The 25,922-nt window shown below is 38.4% G+C and overlaps 2 protein-coding genes across 2 annotated transcripts; both read right to left on the bottom strand.

Annotated features, from left to right (window-relative positions):
• Window positions 1-1,075: 1,075 nt before the first annotated feature.
• Window positions 1,076-3,085, bottom strand: LOC117141646 (cytosol aminopeptidase). The gene has a single exon (XM_033305219.1). The coding sequence runs from the start codon at window positions 2,831-2,833 to the stop codon at window positions 1,259-1,261; it is 1,575 nt and encodes a 524-aa protein (XP_033161110.1). The 5' UTR covers window positions 2,834-3,085; the 3' UTR covers window positions 1,076-1,258.
• An 11,210-nt stretch (window positions 3,086-14,295) lies between these two features.
• LOC117141648 lies at window positions 14,296-15,078 on the bottom strand. Its single transcript, XM_033305221.1, has 2 exons — window positions 14,679-15,078; window positions 14,296-14,387 (listed from the first exon to the last, which is right to left on the bottom strand). The coding sequence occupies exons 1-2, from the start codon at window positions 15,028-15,030 to the stop codon at window positions 14,356-14,358; spliced, it is 384 nt and encodes a 127-aa protein (XP_033161112.1). The 5' UTR covers window positions 15,031-15,078; the 3' UTR covers window positions 14,296-14,355.
• Window positions 15,079-25,922: the final 10,844 nt, after the last annotated feature.

The following is a 25,922-nucleotide window of genomic DNA, read 5'->3' as shown; positions in this document are numbered from 1 at the left end:
GGAAAACGAAATAAATTGAAAACGTTGCGGCCTGAACGTGTGGCCAGGAGCAAAGGACCAAGGGACCAAAGGACCAAGGGACCAAAGACCAAGGCTTTTCCATAAGCGAATATCTGTAGATAAATGTCCAACGGTCACGTGTGAAGCAGTAACTGCTGTCCACTGGATAATGACGAAAATGGTTAATATCCGTTCGCTTGGAAAAATGCGAGATGCACATAAAACTGAAATAAATATACACACAAAACCATCGCGAGGAGAGTGTCGTTCGTTTATTGCGCGAAAGTATTCTTGTGTCATCGGAAAAGTATTTTAATGAAATTTTAAATGCCAATCAATGGAAAATCCTTATAAGCCGTAAGAAAGGAAGCCGGAACTTCCGCGTTGCTTTTAATACTTCGACGAGTACAAATAATTTTAATTGGCAATCCGAAACGCATATTAACCGATTGCCGATTTGTTTACACAGCTTTTAATAAACTTTCCGGCAACTTGGAAACTTTTTCGCGGCTTGTGGCTTTGAAATTTTAAGGGAGAAGTACAAAGGAGCAAGATTAAGCTTAAAATTGTTACATACATTCAAATATATATTGCAGATAGAAAGAAAGCATTCAGGTTTAATATCCAACCCATGAATGTGCTGCAAGGACCACCTGATCCTTTTACCAACCGCAGGATACACACGAACTGGCACACATATCGACATTGCCATCGCCTTTCCTCGGTTATTTATGATAATTCAAAGTAATATCCCGGAGCAATTTCATCAACAAAGATACACGGCTGGGAGCGAGGTGAGCTGTGGATATGCAAATATCCTTTTGCCAGCCCAGGATGCCCTCAAATCACCCCCTCCCCATAAACCTGGCCACCATTTCATTACAGCATTTGTGGCGAAGGAGGTCTTCGAAATGGGTGAAACGTGTCAAATGTGTGAAAATTGGGTAAATTTGTTTGTCTAATTGGGAGGGCAACGTGTGCTCGGATAGCCATTATTCGTCCTTCAGGTCTTTAATTTGGCCAAGGGCAGGTGTGCCTTTTAGACTTTAGTCGAAAGTAAAGAATTGAATTTTTGTTTAAAAGCTATATATATTATACATCTCACAAGAAATTTGACAACTTTGGACACTCCACAGGTTATCTTAACAAAACGTTCTGACATTGGACTCTTTTACACAAAAGATTATCTGCTGTGCACTTCTAAGCAATTCGGCTTTGATTCCGATCGGATTACGCCGACTGCATTTTCAATCCCATTTCACTTTTGGTTGGCGGGACAGGCCATTTGGTAGAGGAACTGCGCCAGAGTGCGAGTTGGCCTGCCTGTCATGTACTTTGCGGTGAGATAGGGTACCAGTCCATACTTGGTTAGCAGTCCAGTGCCCCGGGTGTCCAGATGAGCCCAATCCACACAGGGTACCAGTTCGTGGAGTACCGCTGCCGCCAGACAGGAATTCGCCAATCCACGACCATCATTGCTCAAATCGTAGCCCATTTCATCGGTGATTTGCTTCCTATAATAATTCCACAATGGCAAACGCCAAACTCGATCGCCAGTTAGAGCTCCTGCGGACTGGAACTGCTTCCAGATGTAATGGGAATTGGAGAATATACCGGTGGCTCCGCCGCCGAAAGCCTTCTTCACACCTGAACCCAAGGTGGCCACATCGACTACCAAGCGAGGCTTGTAGGTGCTCTGTCCGTAGAGCAAGGGATCTGCCATTACGACGACTCCGGCCTTGTCCATATCTCGTACAGCCATTGATTTGTGATTCATCAGGGTGACCACATCGCCTGGCTTACAGGCCATTCCCGATGGCATGTTCTCGCACAGCGGGAGGATGCAGCAGATATTGATGGGCAGGGACAAGGCCGCAACGCAACGCATCATGGCCACACAGGATGCAGCTCCCGACATGCAAGCCCTGTACTCCTCCATTCCCCTGCATTTCCTCAGATTCATGGCGCCCGAGTTGAAGGTAATGCCCTTGCCCAGGAACAATATGGGCTTGTCCTCGGGATTGGTGCCGCAATAGGTGATCTCCATCAGAACCGGTGGCTCACAGCTGCCCTTGGCAATCATGAGGAACGAATGAAGACGCTGCTGTTCAATCCACTCCATGGTGCGGATTTCCACGGTGATGCCACAGGGACACAGTGCATCTACTGTGGCCTGGGCAAAAAGCGTTGGTGTCATGCAGCAGGCAGGTGTATCACACATCCTGCGAGCTAAATTCTGAGCCTCCGCCTTGAAGACACCCCGGGTCCAACCTTCATAGTCCGGAGATTCGTACAACTCCAGTTTAGGGATGTGTGGTGCCTTCCTCTTAGAGTTCATGTCGCAATACCGCCAAACGGCCAGAACGGCACCCTCAGCGGCCTGTTCGGCATAGTCCATGCCATCTACAAAGACCTCCGAAACGCCAATCTCTTGCAAGGATCGTGCTCCAATTCCAGCCGCCACACGTACATTCTCCATGCCCTCATCGAGCATTTCCAGTTCGTTGAAGCCGATGCCCTCGAGGCCAACACCAACCACTGCCATACTGCGAAACTCTGGATCTATGTTGTTGAATATCTTGCCCTTGCCCAAGTGGCCCGTGATTTTGCTCTCGCAAATCATCTCCTGCAACTTGCCATGCAGCCGATCATTGATCTTTTCGCCAGCTGGCGTCAGCTTTGGGTCATTGTCGTTCTCCTTCTGATAAACACCGACCACAAGACCCTTGGAGGGCTTGGGTTCACCTCCGCAGGCTGTACGTATTTGGATCAAATGGGACACGGGCAGACGACGCTGGAGTACTGACTTCAGAACGCTTTGTAATTTGTTCATTTTGAATTCCTATTAACTTGTCTGCTCGGACCAAATTTAGTTACTACTACTGTAAATTTCGTATTCACTTTCGTTATGCGGCGTATTCGCGATTCAACCGTTTATGTGGCAAGCAAACAACTTTTTTCACGAAACATGAAACACAAGACACGAAATACGACAAAAAATTTTGATGAAAACTTTACTGATTTTTTTCTATGTTTTCCAAAACGGGACTAGGTACACGACACTTTCGAAGTATGAGTTTGACTGAGGCTTGTGTTCCAAATACATCAGGCAAAAAAAATTATCAGCCAGAAGTTGATTTCAAGGGCTGCTTTGCAAGGGTATTTCAAATAAAATTTTATACACTTTTATTTTAGTTGTTAAACCCTTTAATCTTCAGATTTAATTTGTATAAAAGTATACATAACCCAAACTGAATATTCATTTCATTCCCAATATGATAATAGTCTACTTGCCATTCAAGTGATGAGATTGAGTCCAACCAATTATCGACTGTATAATTCAAGGTAAAACTAATGATTTAAGCGGCTAATTGAACGCAAAACTTAACCAGCTCGTTAATTCATGCAAATGAGCTGCATTGATTATCTGGATGATTAACGGAATGAAATGGAATTCGTTTGATTTACATCGACAGAATGGCTGCCAAATTAATAAACTCTAACTAGTAATGCGTTTAGTGGTAACACATGCGCACATTATTTCCGTAATTGGTTTACGCAGATAACCATCTAACTAACTAACTAACTAATAGGTTTGGTTTCAAAGTGCAATCGATTATTTTCAGTCGGTTTATAACTGTTTTTTTGTTCATATTACACGGTTGAATGAGTGTCATGAAAAATAAAAGTTTTGCTTTAACTTTTATATTGCTAGCATATATTGTTTCATTTGTTTTTATAATTTAAGGAATACTGGATATTGCGCTTGAAACCCTTTTAATTTACTGCATAACTTTGAATAAAACTAATGATTTAATGATATTTTTATAAGCCCATTAAAGAACACGCTTTTATAGTTCCCTTAATATAGCATTAAAACTTTTCCTATAATCGAATTGAAAATCACATTTCCAAAACACTTTTGATGCTTCCTTGGTATCTTAAGTGACTAACATACTGTGTAAGCCAAAAACAAGAAACAACAGCAAAGTGTATCTGTAACTCTAAGCCCAAAGCAGTTTTCACTTAAAGTTGCTGGCAATATATGTTGTTTCAGTTGGGTTAGCATTTTGCAGAACTTTTCGGCTTTGGTGAATCTGCAGGATACCGCTCCACCGGAACCATGTCATAAAATGGTGTTGATGATGTCTGTCTGAGTGTGGGTCCTTATGTGCAGCCCGTATATATATAGTATGGTGGTATTTAGGTATTAGTGTTGACAACATTTGCTGCCAACAATTTCATTACCGCCACATTTAAAGTTTTGCCAAGCACACATTGAAAATGAGACAGCAGAAGATACATGGCCTCCTAAATGGTGGCACTGCAAAAAAATACCTATTGCTAATGGGGAAGTTTAATCTAGAGCACCATTTATGTGAGTAATTTGGAGATAAAATAGATTGTGCTTATCTTTAGGGTCAAAATATTTTCCTAAAACTGAGGGCCACCAATTATTTAGCTCGGGAAATATTCTCGCAGTGCACATGTGTGTATGTCCTTGCAAAAACTCGCGTTCAACTCTCGCTTATGACTAAGCCAGCCGGTCGGTGCTGTTTCTATTTGTACAGCAGTCAGGCCATCCATCCAGCCTTTTGCCCCCTGAACTCCGCCCTCTGAAGTCCACTGGAGAGCTCCACCAGAGAGCTCGTTATAAATGGAAAACTTTGGCTGCTTTCTCAAGTGGTTTTGCTCTACTATTTTTTTTCGCCCCCCTATTTTTCCGCACTGTTTTTGGCTGTTGCTTTCAGTTTTGCAGTTCACATTTGATTCGAAAAAGTTTTTTGCGCTTGTTTATTTTACTTTTTAATGAGAGAGACATGTCGGGGAATCGAGATCGCATGTCCATGGTATTTGACGATTAGCCATGTGAAATGGTTGGTCAAGTTCCTTGGTTCCGTGGCAGCGAAAACTTTTCTGGTCTTATATATTTGGGTTATTTTCCTGCAGGACCAAGTTCCCGGAAAAGTTTCACGAGGTACGAAGAGGTGCAAGGGGCGTGGAAATTTGTCAAGTGGCAATTTCAACCGGTGGCAAGTGTCTGTGCAACAGTTGAACTCACATTCCACTCATCGCATGGAGCGGTAGAATGATATCTACTTGTCTGTCAGTCTGCATAATATTGATTTCCCCAGCTGGGCGCTTCTCTTTTTTTTTTGCATGATTTCCAACAGGACTTATGCTCTTATCCTTGGTCCGATTCCGGTCCTTTGGCAATCTTCAATCTCGTCCTCTAGTGGCTGACTGGATAACACACAGTTTGAGTGTTTTTAATTTCTACTTCCCTTTAGTAGGTATCCGCATGAGTGGGATACTGAGGATATCGAAAGTCACTGAAGGACGCATCATCTGCCATTTGAGCGCTGGTATTTTCTACTTTTTTTTTTTTTTGCTTTTTTTGCTGCCCTTCTGGCCATTTGCATTCATTTGTTTGCCATTGAATGTGGAGCAAGTCTTGTTTGCCATTTTATTGAAAGTTGCAATCAAATGATTGCAGAATATGTCAGTGCCATCGACCCGTATTTTATTTATTTCTTGTTTAGTTTTTGTGTCCCAATTTTGCGGCTTTTTTGCATCTCTATTTTGGTTGGTTTTTTTCCCAAGTTGGTGGTTTTTTAGGCAGCTGACAAAAACAGGTCAGCGTTTTTTTTACTTGGTTTTCATACTATAAGTGTGCCTACAATTGCTTGTTATATAAGGTCATTTGAATTGAATTTCTCTGTTTTTTTTTTATTCATGTTAAATTTATTATTATTCAATTTGTTATGTTTCTAATATTCTTGGCCAGTTATACGCTTAACTAAAAAAGCATTCGTACAATTGACAAACTAAATAAAGAATGACTTTTAGGTTTAAATCATAAATTAACAAATGTTTTAGAGAGAAGAAAATGGTCTGGTTAGTTTCCAAATAGCACTGCAAATATGTAGTCCCATTCATTTCCTTTCAGTTCCCTTCTAATTGCTTAATAAATCGGTTAAACAAACTTTCTGCTGAGCTGCTTAGTCCGAGTTTGCTGAGTCCTCTCTCTTTTTATCTCGCTTGACTAAAGTTCGACAAATTCCGAGCAAATATATAAATAATTGAGTTATTTGAGGAAGGACGACGAGGAGCCAGGAAATTGGCTGAAACGAGATGTTCTCATCACTTAAATTGAAGGCAAATATGTAGTTGGATTTCCCCCATTCCGATTTCCCATCAGAGGCAAATTGAAAAGTTGCTAGTCTCGAACGAAAATTTGCAAGAGGTTTGCGGAAAAAGAAAAAAAATGAACGAGCAAAAGAGGAGAAGCCAAGGGAAAATCCTGGCTAACTCATGGGTGTGTGTTAGTCACAGAAAGTTGCAGCTTAGTTTGGCCAAAAGGGATAATTTACCAACCATCCCCTCATTGGCAGGCAATCAAAAAGTCATCCTGCCCTGGGTGTATGTGCATTTATTTGATTTTTTAATTGAAGATTAAAGTTAATTGAAATTGATCATTAGTGTGATTGATTGAGGAGACGACCGTCCTATATTTTCCTTTCATTTCCCTGGCATTTAAGCCGATTATGGCGAAGGTCCAAACGAAAGCATGCAATATGCCTGAGGAATTCCATTCGGTCACGATAGCCCCCAAGAAAAATGGCCCATGACGAAAATCTACTTGTCAGCCACTTTTCAAACAGAGAGTCTGTAAAAGAGACGGCAAGATTGAGTGAGATAAAGAATTACACTAATTAATTTAAGAAGCTTTGACAATCAGCATCTGTTTGTTATCGCACTTGGGAAAAATTTATATTTGGAACTAAAAATAGGCATAGGATATGGAAGTAAAAACAATTAGTCAAAATGTAATGTACTTAATCATAACTATTTAATGGTAATGATAATGTAATTTAAATTTAAGCGTAAAATAAATAAATTAAGATAATAAATTGGCTTTGTACCCAATTTAAGATGTAGCTTATTTTCAAAAAATGTATTTACACGTAAGCTTTCGTCACAATCCGTATTAAAGCCCAAAAGTGTGTATTATGTAAAATGTAATCCAGATGAGGCAGTCTAAGTTTTTGACAGTGCAGCGGAAAAAGCGCTGACATTTATTAATGTTAACGCATCAACAACAATCGCTACGCCCAATGGAGTGGGCGTGGCATAAGCTACACAAGTGGAATTAAATACGCATTTGCGATGTCAGCTTCACAGTGAGCAAAAGTGACTTTGAAGAGCGCGTCATAAAAGTTTGTAAAAGGGTCGGGTGGGTGGATAAAGAGATTTACCCAGGCCACTCTGAACATAATAAAAATGTGAAGGTGCCGGGCCGTATTATGAAAATGACATTAAAATGGCAAAAGGATCATCAGAAGTAAGATAATATAAAAAACGTTAGAGAGAGAGTCTCAAATGATTAAAGTGGATTGAAGAGGCAATCACGGCGATTTACTCACTGCTCTCACTGCAAAAGCCCAATTTCAACAAAATGCCAATTATTTCCGAGTTTGAAACTGCATAGAACTGAAACAATTTGCTGGTTAAGCAGTACTCAGCATAAGTAAATAAGTGGGGTACATATTCCTGTTCTTGGGGGTTGGATGGCATCTTAAGGGTGGTAATGGAAAAATTACGAGTCTGAACCATGTCATCTGGGATATATCTCAAAATTATCTACCTTTTTTGTTATAATTAAAATTTTCGTTTATTTAAAAGTTAATAATTATTTATATTATAATTTAGTGGCACATCTTTTGCTTTAGAGTTCCATATATAAGGCAGAATAATAATTCAAACTGTATGTTAGTTTTCCGTTTCTTGTTTTTCACACAAAAAATTACAAAAGTTGAATTTTTCACACCGAACCAATGCCTAATCCCATGCATGTTGATCCTGCGAACATAACTCATACGTACAATATTATTTGTGGTTTTTGCGCTGCATTTTCAACATTTGGCGCCATTGGCGATTTGACGCGCAAATACCTAAATCAAAAAAAAAGGAAAAAAATTCGAACAAAATTTATTTTTACTGTGTCCTGTGGCCACACATGTTATGAAAACAAAAGGAAGCAAAGCAAATGCAGAAAATCAGTCCAATAGCGCCCAAAAGTCTGCAATTGTTAAACTGTTATACGGCCAACTAAGGTCCAAGACAGCATCAGCAAAAACTGTGCTACGCGCAAGGTCAAAGTGCGCATGACCGAAGAGAGCCAAAGAGATGTAAGATGAAAGGGCGGATGCAATGGGCAATAGCAGTGGCAAAAACAATTTAACTACATGCGAAGCAACAAGAACAACAGCAAAAGGCCACGGGGTTTAGGCCAAAAAACGTAACAACGGCCTGACCTTCATCATCACCGCAGTTCTTTTTTCAGTAAAAATATCTTATACATGGTGTATGCCACTTTGAGGCGCGCTTGTGTGGGTGCGTTTGAGATCTGCTTTTGTTGGCTTAAATGTTTTCACGCTAAATGGAGCAGCAGCAGCAGCAGCAGCTACAGCGTCATTGTGGCGGCATTGATACGCGGAAGTGGAACCACACGGCGCATACTTAATGGGTGCGTAACTATGCACTCGACAAAATAAATCCAAAAAATATAATATTCATTAGTTGGTAAAAATTAGATAATTTAGCAAAGATAGCAATCTATATATAGTGTATCACGCAAATTGAACAAATTGTTGAAAAATTCTAACATCTTAAAATTATATTACAAATTGGTAGCTGAATTTTATTAAGTTTTTTCTTTTTGTTTTCCATCATACAATAACTTATTATTTTCTGCCTTTAGTTGGAATTGTAGCTACTTTTTTTGTATCTACTATATGTCCTAATGAACCTGTATCTCTGCCAAGAGATCTAATGAGTTTGTTAACCCAAATGTCGAGCAAAATGAAAAGCAATTCATCTCTCGTGGAAATCGTATTCAACCAAATGATTGAAATTTTGCGGAATTTTCGCATCGATTTGCTGATTTTCTCTGTGTAATTTGAATGCGACATTTACGATGTGCGCTGGTTCAAAAATGTTTGTAGTCATTCGTTTCGGCATCGCTGGAAATATGCTGGGCATGATTGATGATATATCTGATTGAATGGGGCTTTCGACGAACTGCCTGATAGATAGATGGTTCAAAATGGAAGGACTAGCAGCAGGTGGCAGCTGCCAGGATGTAAGTATCCTTCGCTAAGCGGATTTCAACCAGGCCATTATCATCACAAAAGGAGTTTATTTCTTTTCTGTTTTGGCTGTTTTTTTTTTTTTTTTCCATGTGGTCTGCGTGTGCGGAAAGTTTACTGTTTTTCAGAAGGAAAGAACTTAAGTAGGATTTTTCCATTTCCACTTTTCGTATGCTAATGCAACGGGGAAAGTGGTAGAGAGAAGCATTTAATCAAGTTTATGTGGAATAAATTATATTTAGACGCTTTTCTTTGAAATAATGGCTACAGCGTTGCCATTAGGCTTATTAGAAAAGGGAAAAGAAGAAAAATGAGAGGAAAACCACCCAAAGAAGTCAAAGCGATTAAGATGGATGATGCCCGAAAGTGGGGAGCATAATAAGACAAATTATTTGCAAGGATATGAAAAGGAGTTATAAAATGGAAGAAATAAAATACTTCTCATTTAAAATAATAATTAAATAAATCAATATTCAATAATATTAGTATATACTACTTGGCAATTCAATTTAAAAAAGCTAGTTTCAAAATAAGTTGAGTAATAAAAAAAACCATTAGATCTCTGCATACTGCAATGCACATTTTTGAACAAATAAACTGTGACAGAAATATCCACAAATTACATGCTCATAGAATCTCGGAAACATATCGTGCACATAAATTCCTACTCTATTTTATTGAAATTCTGTGAGGAACGTATGTGCAATCTCTTCTCATTTTTTTTTGTTGAATAAGCATGAAAAATATCATGCTGCATATTGTCCGAAATATAGTTTAGAAGTCTTGTGCAAAAATGCGATGTCGCAAGTATGCAGAAAATATAAAAAACAAAAATACATATCAGACACAACAAAAATGTGTCTCTTCTCATGTAAATAACTGCAAATGGAGCTGTGGAAAAATAGTTGACAATAAAGTTTTTCATTGGTTGGCTAAACAAGTCAAGTTCGGAGTTTTTTAAGTAATTGCTGCTTATACCAATTTACGGTGCAAGTTTTTCCTTTGTAAGGCGAGATAAATGGGGGTGGCATGTTTACGCCCCATGATTTATGGCGCTCATTTTTCGAGGACATTATAAAAAAATAAAAAATAAACTTTTTGGTGGGTCAAAGTGAAAAGAAGTCAAACAAAGATAAGCGACAAAAAGTTTGATTTTTTGTGCCATTTGTTTATTGTTCCCAATCGTTGTTAAGTTTTTAACTTGTTTTAAGTTTCATCTTCACACGTCACGAAATTTTAAATTTTAGAAACTTTTTAGTTTCAAAATCCCCAATTTTCTCAATCCCAATATATAGGTATCCTTTTTGGGAACCAACGCTGTTACTTTCAAAGACATCCTTGTTGCATAAACAGAGGACCGTGAAGTATTTAGTAAACAACAAAAAAGTGGGTTCTCATTTTTCGCTCGCATATTTTCGCCCACAGCTTTTATCCTGCAGATGACGGAAGTCTCAAAGTGACAGACAATTTTAGCCTTAACAAGAATAACAGCAGCACGCTGAAGTGATGGAAACTCTAGCCACATGTGCGCAAATATTTTTTCCTGCTTCTGGCTTCTTCCGTCAGTGCCTTCCAGCCTCAGTCAGCATTATAATGAATTACATGCGGAGGAGATCCTTGTGCCGGGAATCCGGCAATCCTAGCCGTCATCAACATCGGGCAACAACTACCTATGGAAACCGTTCTGAGCACTCGCTTAGCTTCCTTGCCACGCTTTGTTGGCTGCAGCAATTTTACAATTGACTGTTTCTGCTGCTAAATGGGAAAACTCCCCGTTTTGCAGTGGAAACCCCCTCTGTTTAACGGGAAACGGGGTGGCGAAATGGGTGGGTTTGTAAAACGCTTGACTTGTTTTACGCATTATTTACTTAGTTGGGATGCTACCTCATGCTCCACATGTACATGCACGTGTTTGTATAAGCTCACACAGGAAAAACTGTTGTAACAACTTTGTTATTCAAATTAAAAAGTATTATATGATTTACTAGAAAATTTCTAGAGGCTTAATGCCACTGAAAATAGGTCTTAAATAAGGCAATTGTTAATTTTTAAACATACTATCACTGCAGAACCCATTTCTCTCAGTGTTGCTGTGCGTGTATACCCTTTTAATTGTCTTTGTGCGTCCATTCCGTTGGGGATAGGGGCGTGGCAAATGAACTAGTATAAAAGTAAGTTTGCGGCAAGCAGCAAAACGTTTGGTTACAATTAATTTCGTACTCTGCGCTGGGTAATAAGGGGATATATATATGTATGTACATTTGCCCAGATACAGGGTATGTGGGTGCCATAAAAGGGGGGATTCTGATGCCCGGGGTGGCCCCTTAATGTGAGCAATTTGAAATGAAAACCGGCCCGGAGTCCTGTTGCTGTAAAAGTATGGAATTTCTACCATTATTTGCATCTCCAGCTGGAAATAAATGAAGGGTAAACGCAAATCGAAATTGCCTGCCAGACCATCAACAATAGAAATGGGAAAATTACACGAATATCAAATCAAAATTATCTTTACCTGGCGCAGGAGATGTTTTAATGCCGGATGTAAAGCCCAAAAATGGGCAATAAAAATGTTTTAAATGCGTTTGGGAAATGGGAAAATTTTCAAGATATCTAAGCGGAAGAATGGTCCAATAAAATATGTACAAATGGGATACATTTTTATTTCTGTGATATTTAATAGCTAAGGCTTACTTGATCGACGTGCTTGCGAATCGTGAAAAAAAGAATCCGTTTGCTGTCCGAATAACTTGTGGTAAACACACGAAACAAACACACGTTTTTTTTGCTTTTGGCACAAGATGCTAAATGACAGGCGGCTTATGCAATATTTATTTGATATTGTATTAAATATTTAACGCACGACACGACAAAACACTTTTGCCTCATTAATCTAACGCACACAAGAGCAGCGGGCAGAATGAGGAAAAGCTGCTAATTGAAGCCGGCACAACTAAATACACAGTGCACACACAAAAAGCACACACAACAATCACAAAAGGGACACTAAGCCTTTAGTCGTTGATTGATACGGATAGCCCAAGGAATTTGAGGTTTTTCCCTCTGCGGGGGTGGAGAACATGGGGTGGTTTCTGAAAAATTTGTGAGGTTTTTCTGTTTACACGAGAATTTTACGCGACTTGCCAATGGCGAGGCGAATGCGATGAGCAAAAGTTTTTCCGTCCTCACGTGAGCACTTGCAAAGGGAGACTGAAATTTTGCGCAAAAGAGCCTGTAAGTATGCAGCAGCCTTTGCCGTATAACACTACAGTCAGTATAACAGTTTGATGCTTACTGGAGGGATGGGAAAAATGTATATTTTTAGTGAAAGAGCTCTTTAATGCCACCTGATAAAAGGTAACATAAAATTTGGTTTAACGCACAACGACCTTCGGCATCATCAGCATAAACTTGGCCAACTATTTAGACACAAAAAAAAAAACAGAAAAACAAAATAAATAGTATAAACATGTGTGTTCAAAGCATAAAACCATTTCCGACAAATTGCCCAAGCCAAGTCGCACAATTTATTTTTATTTGAACCCCGAGAAGTTTATGGTTTCTTCTTTCCCTCCGCCGAAATGCTGATTATTATGATTATTTACTCAGCCTATTTGTGTGTGGGCGTTTGGTTACATAATTAGGCCATTAAGTATAAGTGCCTGAGTCTCTGATTTCCACATTTCCACGGCCCAGCATCACAAATCGATCAGGCTGGCAAACAAATTCCGCTCGACAAAGAGAGGCAATTTTAAATGGAAACAGAAGGCTATAAGGAAAACGTATTTTCAGCAGTAACTTTTCTTTGGCGGAAAACGTAATTGAATTTTTATTGACATTCTAGCGGAAGTGGAGGTGAGGACAGCTGTCACTTGAGCGACGAAGTTGCCTGGAAATAAAGCGCAACTATTTTGTAGAAAATGACCGGGACAGTAAAATGTAAGGAAGGACGAAAAGTCGGAACGACGAACGAAAGCAAAACCAAAAATCTAAGAAAATCAAAAGAAAATTACAAATTTCGCAAAATTAATTCCTTTTTTTAAGGCCTCTTTAAAAGGGGATTGAGCAAGGGATTGCCAAGAATAACCTAATTAGGGTTGACTTAAGGGAAACGATGGAAAATTTTCCGCAGATTAAGCTCGAAAAATATTCAAAAATAACAATTTAAAATTCAGAAGGAGAGAAAGCAAAAACGGAAAAGAGTTAATTTAAATGAAAACTGTATTCAGTACTTTTTAAGTAGGATTTTTTTTTAGTAATTTTTGTAAATTTGTTTACTTATACTTTGTAGATATTATGACTTTATAAATGGCATTCATACATTGTACTCCATTCGTAATGGCTAATAGATAAGTTTATAATTACACATATAATTGCTTTTCTATGTGGCGCTTCAGACCAAGTCCGCTTACCAATTAAAGTTCGACGAGGGCATTTGTCATGACTATCTGCATCATAATATGCCACTATTATCATTTACAGCCACCCGCTTTTGTGGGGCTCCAATCGTTTTTCTCATTACCAGGAGACACCCTCGTCTCTGGCCGGTCATTAAATTATTTTATATGGCACATTAAAAGTGAGCATAAACACACAAACTCCCACTGGCCCTTACTTTCTCTACTATACGAGTATGTGTGTGTGTGTAGTAAGTGAAATGCATTTGCAGTGGGGGTCATAAGCCAAAGGCTTATGTGGGAAAGTAGGAGAAAGGGGAGCGGCGTCTGTCCGAGTGGCATTTCCATCTGCGGCAGGTTCTATTTGCTATTATTATCATAGTCGGAGTGCTTGGGCGGTTATTATTGTTACCACTGAGTCTGCTCGTCGGCTTCTAAGCAATTATTTAAAGCACCACAAGGACGGGAGAAATGCGGGGACAACTCTCCCTTTCTCTGTCCGCGGGGAAATGAAGGCAATGTCCAGTGTTGGCTGCAGAGATTTCAATTTAAAAACGAGGCCAAACTGCTGGGCGAAAAGCGAAGGGGGCTCCACACACGTGTGACCATTCTTTTTTATGCCAGCACAGCAGGTTCTTCAAGCACTGTTATAAATTATATTTTTAAACTCTCTTTTTCGGCATAATACTCTTATATTTATATATATTTCTATATATTTATTCATTCATTAATTTATTTAATATGTAACTTGCAAATACATATGAAAAAAGTCATACATTCAAAGGCAAAATTTATTCCATGTTTTCAAATTAATTGCTTTCTGTTGCATTAGCGGTCGGTTCTGTAAGAAACAAAAATAGTTTTTAACTCTTACAAATAAATGCACTTAGTATAAAAACTTCTTTTTTTGCGGTGTACCAATCACCTTTGCTTTATAGTTTCGTTTGAGCCTTGTTGATTGCGTGCTATTGTGGCGAGAGATGCTCACATATTTATTTACAATTTAAATTCAGTCGGTCAGTAGCCCCGCCCTTCTGAACAGTTTTCGCACCTGTCTCCCTTTTGTGCCTTCTTAATTGTCGCAATCGATTGGGCCAACAAGAGGTAATAAATTAAAAGCTTAATTTTTTACCTGATTTTCGTATGGATTTTGCCAGCAGGCAACGGATCTCTTTTAAAACTTTATTAAAATCGGTTCTTAGTTCGATTTTTGAAACACCATTCTCCGGGGCAGATTCAGAAATCTCTGGCTTTATGGCATCATCGTAATCAAAAAGAGTAGACTCCGTATCGTCCATAACATTATACCATTCCAGTTTTCTGCGTATGGCTTGTATTATTTGTCGTCTGGATTGGCAATCTTTACCGGTTAGATCACTAGGTATTTCTAAAATGTCATCAATTTTTTTAAAAGGTGATTGTATATATTTCTCTTCGTTGGAAATTTGCTCTAAAACTTGTTGAAATTGATCCATCTTTATCATAATATCCGATAGAGTTGCACTTAAATTATAGTTTGCAACAAGACATTGGAAAACAATGGCCAAATTTGGCTCATCTTTCGCAGTCATAGCCTCACATCCTGAGTAGGTTTTGTTATTCATCTCACTGCCATAAGTAAAACTTATAAATTGCAACACGACAAGAACTAGCAACATCGTCTGTCAATGATGAAAATCAAACTGATATCAATTCGAACTTGTCGAACTGGTGGCTCCATTTCTTGTTAATTGATTTTGTACAGTTGGGCATATTAAATGTGTACGAGCTGAAACATTGGGCGATGCTCTGCCAACTTTCAAAATAGAGCCATAAATTTTATTTGGCACTTGTGAGGTTGCAAACTTTCGCAAAACTTGCAGCTCATCCGGGTTTTCCCGCGTACCAGAGTTTTGCCAGCTTCACTTCCTTTGTGGCCTCATTTGCTGCCAGCGGCCACCATAAATAATCCATACAAATTAACGCAGCCGTGCACACTTAGCCGCACCTAAAATAAGACTAAAATAAAATAAAACCCAAAAACCACTGAGCTCTCTAACAAGAGCAGCAAAATATACAACATTTTAATCGACACCAACTCGCTGGGTGGTTTAAAAAAAAGAAAGCAACTGCTAAAATATATAATTTTCGGTCTAAAAAATAGCGCTTAAGCTTTTCGCATCCTCCAAACCATTTCAGGCAGCAGGCTTCTTGGGTAAGGAAAATTTATTGTTAGCGGAAGTTGTCTTTAATGGCGAACGCGCAGCCACACCCACAAGCCCATTGAACCATGGATCCCCAACTTCAGGCTGTTTTTTACCCCCAAACTCCCCAGCCATTTATTCAGTCCGCATTAAGTTGACCTTCAGAGCTGCAAATAATTTCAACTCATTGAGTTTAATGTCCTGCGCCGTATGGGCGTGGCACAGCCATTTATAAGGTCTCTGTGCCACTTCAATACAGTCCGTTTCGTAAATAAATATATTAAGAAATGAGTTATTATAATATTAAACTATTTAATTACTTATTCTAACTTATAAGCCTTAAAACAGATTCCTCATTTAAGCTCATTTAAGCAAACTTAAAGGAATTTGAAAGGCAATCGATTGCTAGGATATATATACATACTTCAATGGAACTAAATTAATTCAATATGATAAATCTTTGAATATATTTTTAGCCAACCTTATATTTGCGAACCACTCTGTATATTATCTTTATCTGGCCACGTGTTTTCGCCCAATAATCGCATGATTTATGGCTAACAATGGTCAGGGCAGTTCTTTTCCTTCTTGGCTCATAAATATTTTGCCAGTCTGAATTTGTTTTCTTCCATTTTCGTTCATATTTTTGTTTCCAATTTTTCGTGTCCCACAGCTTGAAAATTGTATTTTAATGTGGGAAATGGGACACACACTAAAATACACAATATTTGGCCGTATTCAAGATGTTGGAAGGACGCTAATGCGTTTATAAAGTGTTAACACTGCGTATGCGTAATATTTAATGGCAGCTGTGCAGATGGCTGACTTTCTTCTGCCTCCTTTAGTTTATGCATATATTGTGATTTAAGCATATGAAAAAGTGTGCCACGCCCTATTTTATGGCTTCGTGATGGGGGTTAGAAATGGGCTAAAACAATTTACGAGTTTTCATGAGCGTTTTGTCCGTCTGCGAAAATGGTCGTAAATTTAATTGCCGCGATTATTGCTGCGAAATTAGCGCAGATCAGGGATAATCGCTAAGCTTAAGTTAACGACAGGAATTTACGACTTTGGCATTGTCATGTCACATTAATTTCAACTACTAAAGCTAAAATTTAAAGTAATAATAAGCTTAAATTACTTGAAATGCATTGAAATAACTTTTATGTAATTTATTACCTTAAAAACTTAAAACCATTAATTTCAATAAGTTTTTCTTAATTTAAATCGACTTCCGTACACATTTTTAAAGTCCTTTGACAATGTTAAATTTACTTTTGGGCCTCAAAGCGAGCAAAATTCCCCAATGGCAAGGGCAATAATTTATGCTAATTCGCTTGACTGCCATGCAGACACAAAAAAAAAAAAAAAAAACTAAAATGACAATGACTTCCTGTGGCCGAGAGTTTTGCACACACGCAAATAAGAGAGTATCAAGCTGGAAAAATTAAATTGAGCCGCTTGTAATTTAGCCAATTGCACCAAAGTGGCCGACTAATTGCCTGGGGACGAAGTACAGGAAATGCATTTGCATTTCGGTTAACGCACTAGAATATGCAATTCGAATGTGTGTCGCATAAAGAAGAGTGGCTTCCCATAGTAAGCCGACTCGTTAACATGATGAAGTTAAATAAAGCTCGTAGTCAGGCATAATTTATTTAAAACAAACAGACGGCTGGCGAAAAGTAAAAGTTGGACGAGGATAAACTGGGCAAACAGAATGCCAGCGGGCGTTCATACATGCGATTTCTTAAACACAGTTGAGGGTATATAAGTAATGGGTTAAGAATTTAATTTAATTTATTCCATTAAAAGGTTAATTCAGAATCCGTTCAAGAAAATGGTTCAAGGATCAAGGACATTGTGAAAAAAATGATCTTAAAGAGTTTTATTTGATTGATGATCTATTTTACTAGCCCCGTGTGTTGATGCGTCTGTTTTCCATTTGCCATTCTCATTATTATGCTCAACACTTAGTTGGCAATTCTTTCTAGCAGCTCGACGTCACCACGCCCACGACCTTCACACAGTGTTGAAAGCAAACAAGATATGGGCGGTGGCACGCCCCTGCTCTGCAATTTTCCAGAGGATTGAGCAGACTAAGCGTTTTGTCTAGTTTCAGCCGGCATCGGTTATCTGTTAGCCGTTTTATATTGTTGTTCATTTTATTTATCTCTTTTTTCAACATTTTTCTTACTTTTTTTATTTTGGTTCATAGTCACTTAAGGATTCATGCAGCAGCTGAGGCGCCGCAAGCCAAAACCGGCAGCACCTTGTTCATGTAGTCAGTCAGTCAGTCAGTGGGTGAGTGGGTGAGTGGGTGGCTATGGGTGGTTGTGGGTGGCTCAGTGTGGTTGAGTGGGCCTGTCAGACGCCGGCGGACATGCCCTGAATTTTAAAACTGTCGTCGTTGAAAAAAAAAAAAGTCAGCCTTGAGACAAAAAGCAAAGCCTGCGGTTTCCAACCATCCATCCTGAGCCTATTTATTCGTACTGATTTTATTTTAATTTCATTAAAATGATGTGACAGAACTTAATTGGTTTCCATTGTGAACGAGGCGGCGGAGGCAGGAGAAGTCGGGCAGATTAAATCGCTTTAAATTATGGGGACAATAAACTGCCATCCAGAGATAGCGACAATCTGTGTGCGTGTGCGTGCGATAAATACAATAATTTCTCTTTAAAAGTTTTCCCTGAGATAAATGTCATTCAGCAATTGGTTTTCATTTGACAAAAGTTTATGGCTAATAATTAATGAATACAACTGCATTGGCGTATTTCGATTGTACGATTGACAATGGAAAGAGTTGCAGTAGGAGTAAACAAAATGAATTTTCCATTGGCATATTTAATTTTTCAATTATGCAGCGTCTCCATTTTTTTTTCTTTTTTTTCCACACGTAATTAGCATAGACTCTCGCTGCCAGTGCATTATAAACAGTTAGCCCGTAATCTAGGATGTGGCACACTATGGGATTTCACCCACAACTCTGTCCCCCACCATCCCCCATTTTGCCAAGGACTCGCCACTCGACGTGCAACATTCAAATTGAGTTGCATAACTTGCATTGAGGTGAGTAGAGTCATTCAAATGTAAATTCCATTTGCGTTTGACACTGGAAAATGTCAGGCACAGTCGTCTTTTGCATCGAGGTGGGGGCGTGACCCTGCGAATTAGGGTCCTTTGTACTGCCGAATAATTAACAATAATAGCCACTGATCATAAATTTCAGACAGGAAGCTGCAAATCTGTCTGCGGGATTATGATTATGCAAACGATTTTGGAATTCTGTTTGTTCAGGAATGTTGCAAAACGAATGAAATAGTTTCAAGTATTGGGAAACTAAACAAAATGCTTGTTATTTCTTGCAAAATTTTAACTTACATAAAATTATAATAATATTTTAGTGCCTTATTTTGCTTACATTTATTTTAGAGTTTAGTAAAACATATTTAATTTTACCAGCTATTAAAACAAGATTACTCTTTAATTCCTCCACTGTGAGATATTTAAAGTTGGTAAATGCACGCTCTTTACCCATTTTCACACGCTTTTGCTTTGGCCCTTTTTGCTTTCGAATAAATATAGACCACAGAAAGCTAAAAGGAAGCTGGGCATCAGAGAAACCATCGTCATCCAAACTAACACCCACTTCGCCCTAAAAAACCAACAGTCATGTGTGTTTAAAGAGCAACCGCTCCGACGCCCATCATTCCATTTAGATGTAAATTACGAAGCGGGCAACGCGAACTGAAAACAGGAAATAAAAGGAAATAGGCAACAAGCAAACAAAGAGAACTCGGTTCTTCCCTTTATCACCATTGTTTGAGTGGAGGTCCTTTGGACGTTTGTTTAGGACGCAGACGGGACACTTTAACCCATATTAGCAAAGCGTAGAAACCGAAAAAGTTTGCATACATTTGGCCAAATGTTTTGGCCGAGCTTAAAGCTGGCAAAATCTGATTTCGACCAGTGCAATCTGAGTGCAGGGATGCAGATACAAATCCTGTGGGTATGCAAAAGTGGATACGGAGATAATGAGCCTGCAATCAGTATTGCCCACAAATGCTGCACACTTAAACACTAGAAAATGAAATATGGGAATTTTAGATCAGGAATGAATCATTAAAGTGCTAAATAATTAAAAATATAAAAATGCCTTAAATTCAATGGTGCCTTAAAGTTACATTTTGAGAGAAATCTTTGCGAACAACGAACTTATTGCAGCATACTTTTAGACACCTTATACATTATTTTTCCTTTTGTTAAACAAGTTGCACAATATTTTTAGCAGTACCCTTTTATAAGCCACATTGTCCCAGCTCCATCCGTAGTTTTCGTTTCCGGTTCCGACTGGTTTTGCATCTTGCAGTGTGCTCGTCTGAGCCTTCTGCCTGTCTGACTTTTGGCCGCAGATTCAGCCCCATGGAGATCGTTTTATTCGGTACGTGCTGTGCATCGCAGTGTAATGCCATTGCCATGCCATTTCGTACATAAATTAATGCAGTCGTGATACAATGCCCATTGAAACTCCACTCAAATGCACACAGACACACACATATATACACATAAAAAGGAGAAAGCCAACACAGATACTCACAGTCACATCCGTCTCGACACCGAAGTGCTGCAGTGTAATTTCTCTTTTGGCGTTATTAAATAGAAATTTCAGTTCCATGACTCCGTGTGTGAGCGAGCGAGTGTCTCTGCCAAAGTTTCCTTTCATTCTTTTTTTTGGCAAATTTATGCACTGCAGATTTTTGGCTTATCTTGCGGGACTTTTGTGTGTCTTTAGGTTGATGGCCAACATTTGCGAAACTTATTCAAATGAAAACTTCGGTTGCAAAACTCACCAATGATTACAGTTTATTCGCACAGATAATGGCTAAATGTTTTGGCTTCACAAAAGGAAACTTGAAGCTGCATAATAATGCTTGGATAGGGTCCATTGTGCTTATTAAAGCACACATTTAAGAAAGTTTATTCACTTTGTTGTACATATTACTGAAGAATGCTATGGATAGCATTAGCTAATTGTTACTAATCTTTAAGGGTGAGTGACTACATTGTTAAGGGCTTTACCACATACACTCTGTGCTTGACTGCTTTAGCAAATAACCCCTTAAATGTAAACCCAATCTCACAATCCTATCCATTCAACCGTGTAAAATCAATTTTAATTTTCCTTTGGCATTTCTTGGCACACAAAAAATAAAAATAAAATAATTATTTTGGCAAGTCACTTGGCTGGGTTCGTAAAAGCCCAAAAATGGCCATAAAATTTTACGCAAGTAACACCGAAAAAGGAGGCTGACTATAATGGCCCAAATGTGTTCAATCCGTATAACAGTTGGCCAGAAGTGGAAAATCGGCAAGAGAGAGAAAAGGTAGCAAAAGTTTGAATGAAAACGATGAAAATACTGTTTGACCCAATATTGAGCTGAACTTTCGGATTGAAAATTCATTAAGCAAGAACTCTTTGGTCCCGCCTAATTAAACTGATTTATTGATAAAGTTAAGGCATAGAAATATTGAATATTTAACGACGATGCTAGAAATGAAATATGTTGAAAAAAGAGAGAAAAACCTGGATTTACCTGCTTCAATTGGCTGACAGCCTTCGGACCGGCTCACAATTCTTGGCAACATAATTCAATTGGATTGCCAGAAAACTTGGCATATTTTGATAGCCAATGTGTGGGCTTAGAAGTTTCCATTTTTTTTTTTGCCTTTTTTCTCTTTCTTTTGGGGATATTTTTCTCGGGTAAATGGGATCAAGTTGTCGGTGCTTTTGATTTGGGTTTTCCGGGGGATAAGAAACCGGCTTATCAACGTGATAAGCCTTGTGTTGTTTGTTACACCAAAAAAAAGCATTTCAAGCGTGTATATTTATTTTTGTTTATTTATTGAGGAAATGTTATTGCTTAAGAGAGCCTCATTATGGGCTTTATCAAAACCAATTATGTCACAGACTGACACATTTTGGCTATTTCCCCATTCGCCATGTCAAAATATCAAATTGCTGTGCAAAATATTTTAATATCGCAGCGAATTTTCCAAATGAGCTAGACTCAAAAACCGGTGTCCATAAAAACAAATGGGAATTTGCGGGTGCCATGTCAAATAAATCAAGCAAAAATAGAAAATAATACGAAAATTCTGCATACCATAGAAATTCAATATTAAATGCAATCAGTGTTTGGCACAGAATTACATAATCCATTGCGCATAATTGAAAATTTAATTTCTGCCAACCAAAAGCTTGATTTTAATACATTTCCAATAAATAGAGAATGGCATGTACTGTTATTTGGCGGGAAATTGTGGGAAAATATTTATGCGTGTAACATAAACCTATTTTTATTTATATGCAAAACCAATATGCACTAGAAATACTTCAATGATTTTGTTGTGCGTTGCACTCATAATTTTAATATATATATAAATTATATTGTTTTTAAATGTTTAGATTCATGTAAGTGGACTGATAATGAATTTAAGTTGCTGACCACTGCGATTTAAATAAAATATTGGTTAAATCACATAATTTAATTAAAATATATTATGGTGATGTAAATATTTATCCATGTTTATCTATTTTTTGATAGCTAGTATATTAAGAAAATTGTAAGAATATGAAGCAACTAAAATATAATTAGATTAGGTCCCTAAATTCGAGGAGTTACTCTGCTGTTTCTTTTTCATTCCCTCCCTCGGCTCCTTTTACCCTTGGCCCAAATGCATTTAAGCCGGCTTTTCATTGCGCTTTGATTACCAAGGATGCAGTGTTGTTGCCTTGACTTTTGGCCACCGTCGCCTTCGTTCTGTTTTTTATTTACGTCTGTGAATTGAATCAAGTTTGCCTCGCTTCCGGTGAACGCGAATAATTTCTCTTTTTGTAATTTCCTTTTTTTTTTTGCAAAAGTTTCCTTGCCATGGATGCAGCCAAGTTTTTTCCGCCGGAAAACACAACATCCGCTTTTTATAAATTCTCAATTGTGCGCGAAAATTCAGCACAAAGGCAAAAGCAGCACAAAAATACAAAAAAAAAAAGAAGAGAGAAATGCTAGAAGTGGTCGAGGAAAAAATCAGAAAAAAAGGAAGTGACAATTGCGTTCTATCTCAGCCATTTGCACGATTGTTGCTCCATTTTCACGGTTTTCTCGGATCGCTGGCTACGCCATTTTGCCCGCGAGGCTCGAACAGGTGACACTTTGACAGCTGGCAGTCACTTTAAGTGGATTTTCGGTGACAGCTAAGCGAGCTTTTTTTTTTTTTTGAGTGTAAGTCAGTGGTGAAAAGTGCGCCATGAATTCGAATGTGCTTGCGAGTGACGGAATGTAATATGGTCACCAAATGACAGCTCATCTTGTTATTCTGCGATTTACAAATATTTTTCTTGTGCTCTTGAAAACAAATTTAATTTCGAAACCTTATTTGTTTTACCATTTCACATTTCTTTTTACCTCATTACTAAAGTGTATTTTAATTAAATCACCTGCAAAATATTTACACTCATTTTAGTGGCATACAACAACATGTATGGCATGAATGTAATTAAATACAAACAAGTGGATCAAGGGCAATTCAATTAAAAGAGCATTTTGCTAAAAACTCCTAGTTAGTAGAAGCAAACTTTTCAAGGGTCGACTGATTGAGGGAAATTGCATTTAATGCATTAAACTGCTCATAAATAGCGGCCAAAATGGCCACCGAAAATTGAATAGAAAAGGGGGGAACATTTCATTTTAGCCCCTCGCCGGGTGGCCGTATGGTCCGGCAACCATTTTTGGATAGTAAACGCAAAATTATGCACCCTGAATATGGTCTGGCATTAATTAAAAGCGACTTCATTCCGTCGCTCTACTATTCTGTGGTTTTCTAGGTGAAAGTGGGGTCGGAAATGTGGGTGTAGTTACACTGACCACAACATTTATGGGCATTACGCATGCTGCAGCATCGGAACGCAAACAACTGGAGGAGCAACCACACATAACACACAGTACAACCGGTGTGCTTAATATGCCCTTTAAATGGACTTGTAAAGGTTGCTTACTTTTGACACAGACTGTGCCACAGCAACAGCCACAAAATTACCCCTAATGTTCGTCGAAAATATTTTGGGACATGCTTAATTAATTTTCTTAGCTAAATTTTGTTTAAGAGCTCTTTATTCTAAATGAAAATTTTAAGCGAAGCATGCTTATATTTAATCATTAAACGGTAAATACTATGATAAAATGCAATAGTCTTTATATTGTACATTTATTTAATTCTTTAATTTAATATTCCCTTTCATTTAAATTGTCGTAAGCTTTTTGAAATATCCTTTCTGTACGGCCTTCAACCTTGGAGCCTTATCGACAGCATCGCTGTTCGCCAACTGACCTTTCGGACAGTCACCTATCACAACGGGCCAACTGCATCCATCAAAATGTGGGTGGCACTTCGATTGGTGAGTGGGCTGCAGACATGGTCGAAACGATTTGTCTGCCGGCCAACTCACTCGTCCGGCCAAATGGCATTGCATGCCAATGCATTCGGGCCACTAGGATATCCTCAGCTGACTGTGACACGTTGACGTCCGAGCACGCATATCCGTTTCCTGCCAATGGCCGTCATAAATAACAATCCACAGAGGCAGTCGGAAGGAGGAAATCAAGATAGCTGCAAGATGGACAGACGTAGATCATATACCCATAACATGCAAATGGCGACATACTGACTAAAGTAGTTGTTTTTAATAAGAAAATACTCACACGAATAATCAAGAAATACTTACAAGTTTAAAAGGCACTTATTCATACTTTGATTTTAAATGAAATACGCTTTCTACAGATCACTTTGAAGTGACAGCCTGTCCTCTTACCTTAATTAGATGAGCTCCAGAAATTAATCCTAGCAAATGTGAGGCAACTATGTTACTTTGACACTTTAATAGTTTCAAGCCTGGAAAAGTGGAAGCTTACTTGGCAGGCCACCAACTTGCTGACAACACTGCCAAAAGAGGATGGAGTGTAGTGCGGAATTAAGCCATAAAAGTTTTTACACCTCTCCAACAGAACAGGTTGGCTGCCTCTCCTCCTACTTTTCCCCATTTCTGCAGTTCCCCTACTTTTTTTTTTGGGGCACTTTGCTGTCAGCAGTTTGCACGATTTCCATACAAGCGGGTTGCCAGGCTCATAATGAAACACTTTATCATTACCGAAGTTGACAGGGCGGGGAATGAGCTACACTGCTGTAAAGCAACCTCATGGAATAATTATTCAAAACGCTGATTTTGTGCCAGGACGGTAATAAAGAACATTTCCGAATGAAACATTATTGCATTAGAAAATAAATCAAAATCCTTAATTTTCTCTTGCTACTTTATGTGCATGCACAAGGCACAAAGAAATATAGTATTTTTTAAGATTAAAAATTGATTTACCAGCGTTTTATAAAATCTTGTAAAAAATTTAATAAATACAAAAAACTACTTATAAGTCATAACATAATTTTTAGCTCTTTAATGTTAGCCTTTTTGATGTTCTTTCCCTAGTCATTTGTGTGGCCCAATCAATTTTGATTATTTCAGTGCATGGCCACACATTTTCCCAGGTCCATGAAAAATATTTGCAAAATATTTTTAAAGCCAAACATGGGGCATACATAATATTGACATTGATAGATTAGCTGACTCGAGCACTCACACACTTAATATGAACCAACTCAATTAGTACTTTCAACGAAAAAATCGAAATCGAGACCTCAATTGAAACTACTGATGGAGATAAATGACTGCTAATGTCGGCTGCAGCAAGTTCCTGAGAAATGGTTTTAAAATGCATGCGAGTCCAGTTTTCTCGCTTTTTCTTGCAATATCATCAAGTATTTTTCTAAAGAATTTTTTACATCGACCAATTGAATTAGTCTACAAATAAATTACAACAAAGGAGCCTTTCAATTGTTCCGAGCCAAAACAGCACGACGTCTTGGGTGCCGGGAAAGTTTGAAATTTAAGCCAAGCTGAGCCGGACATCAATAACGTGCGGAAAACTTTGCCATAAACTCTTGGATATCCTGTCACTCCAGTTCTCCAGACATTCCCCATCATCCTCATCCTTTTCTCTGTGGCCTCATTGATATGCCAAAAGTAGACGTGGTCTGCAGATTGGGTGGAATTCGGCTATTTGTGTTCGCCTGACATTGAC

Source organism: Drosophila mauritiana, chromosome 3L (assembly GCF_004382145.1).
Source record: "Drosophila mauritiana strain mau12 chromosome 3L, ASM438214v1, whole genome shotgun sequence".
In the NCBI taxonomy this organism is placed as follows: Eukaryota; Metazoa; Arthropoda; class Insecta; order Diptera; family Drosophilidae; genus Drosophila; species Drosophila mauritiana.
The sequence above is the reverse complement of the archived record's forward strand: the minus strand, read 5'-3'. Positions and strand labels throughout refer to the sequence as shown.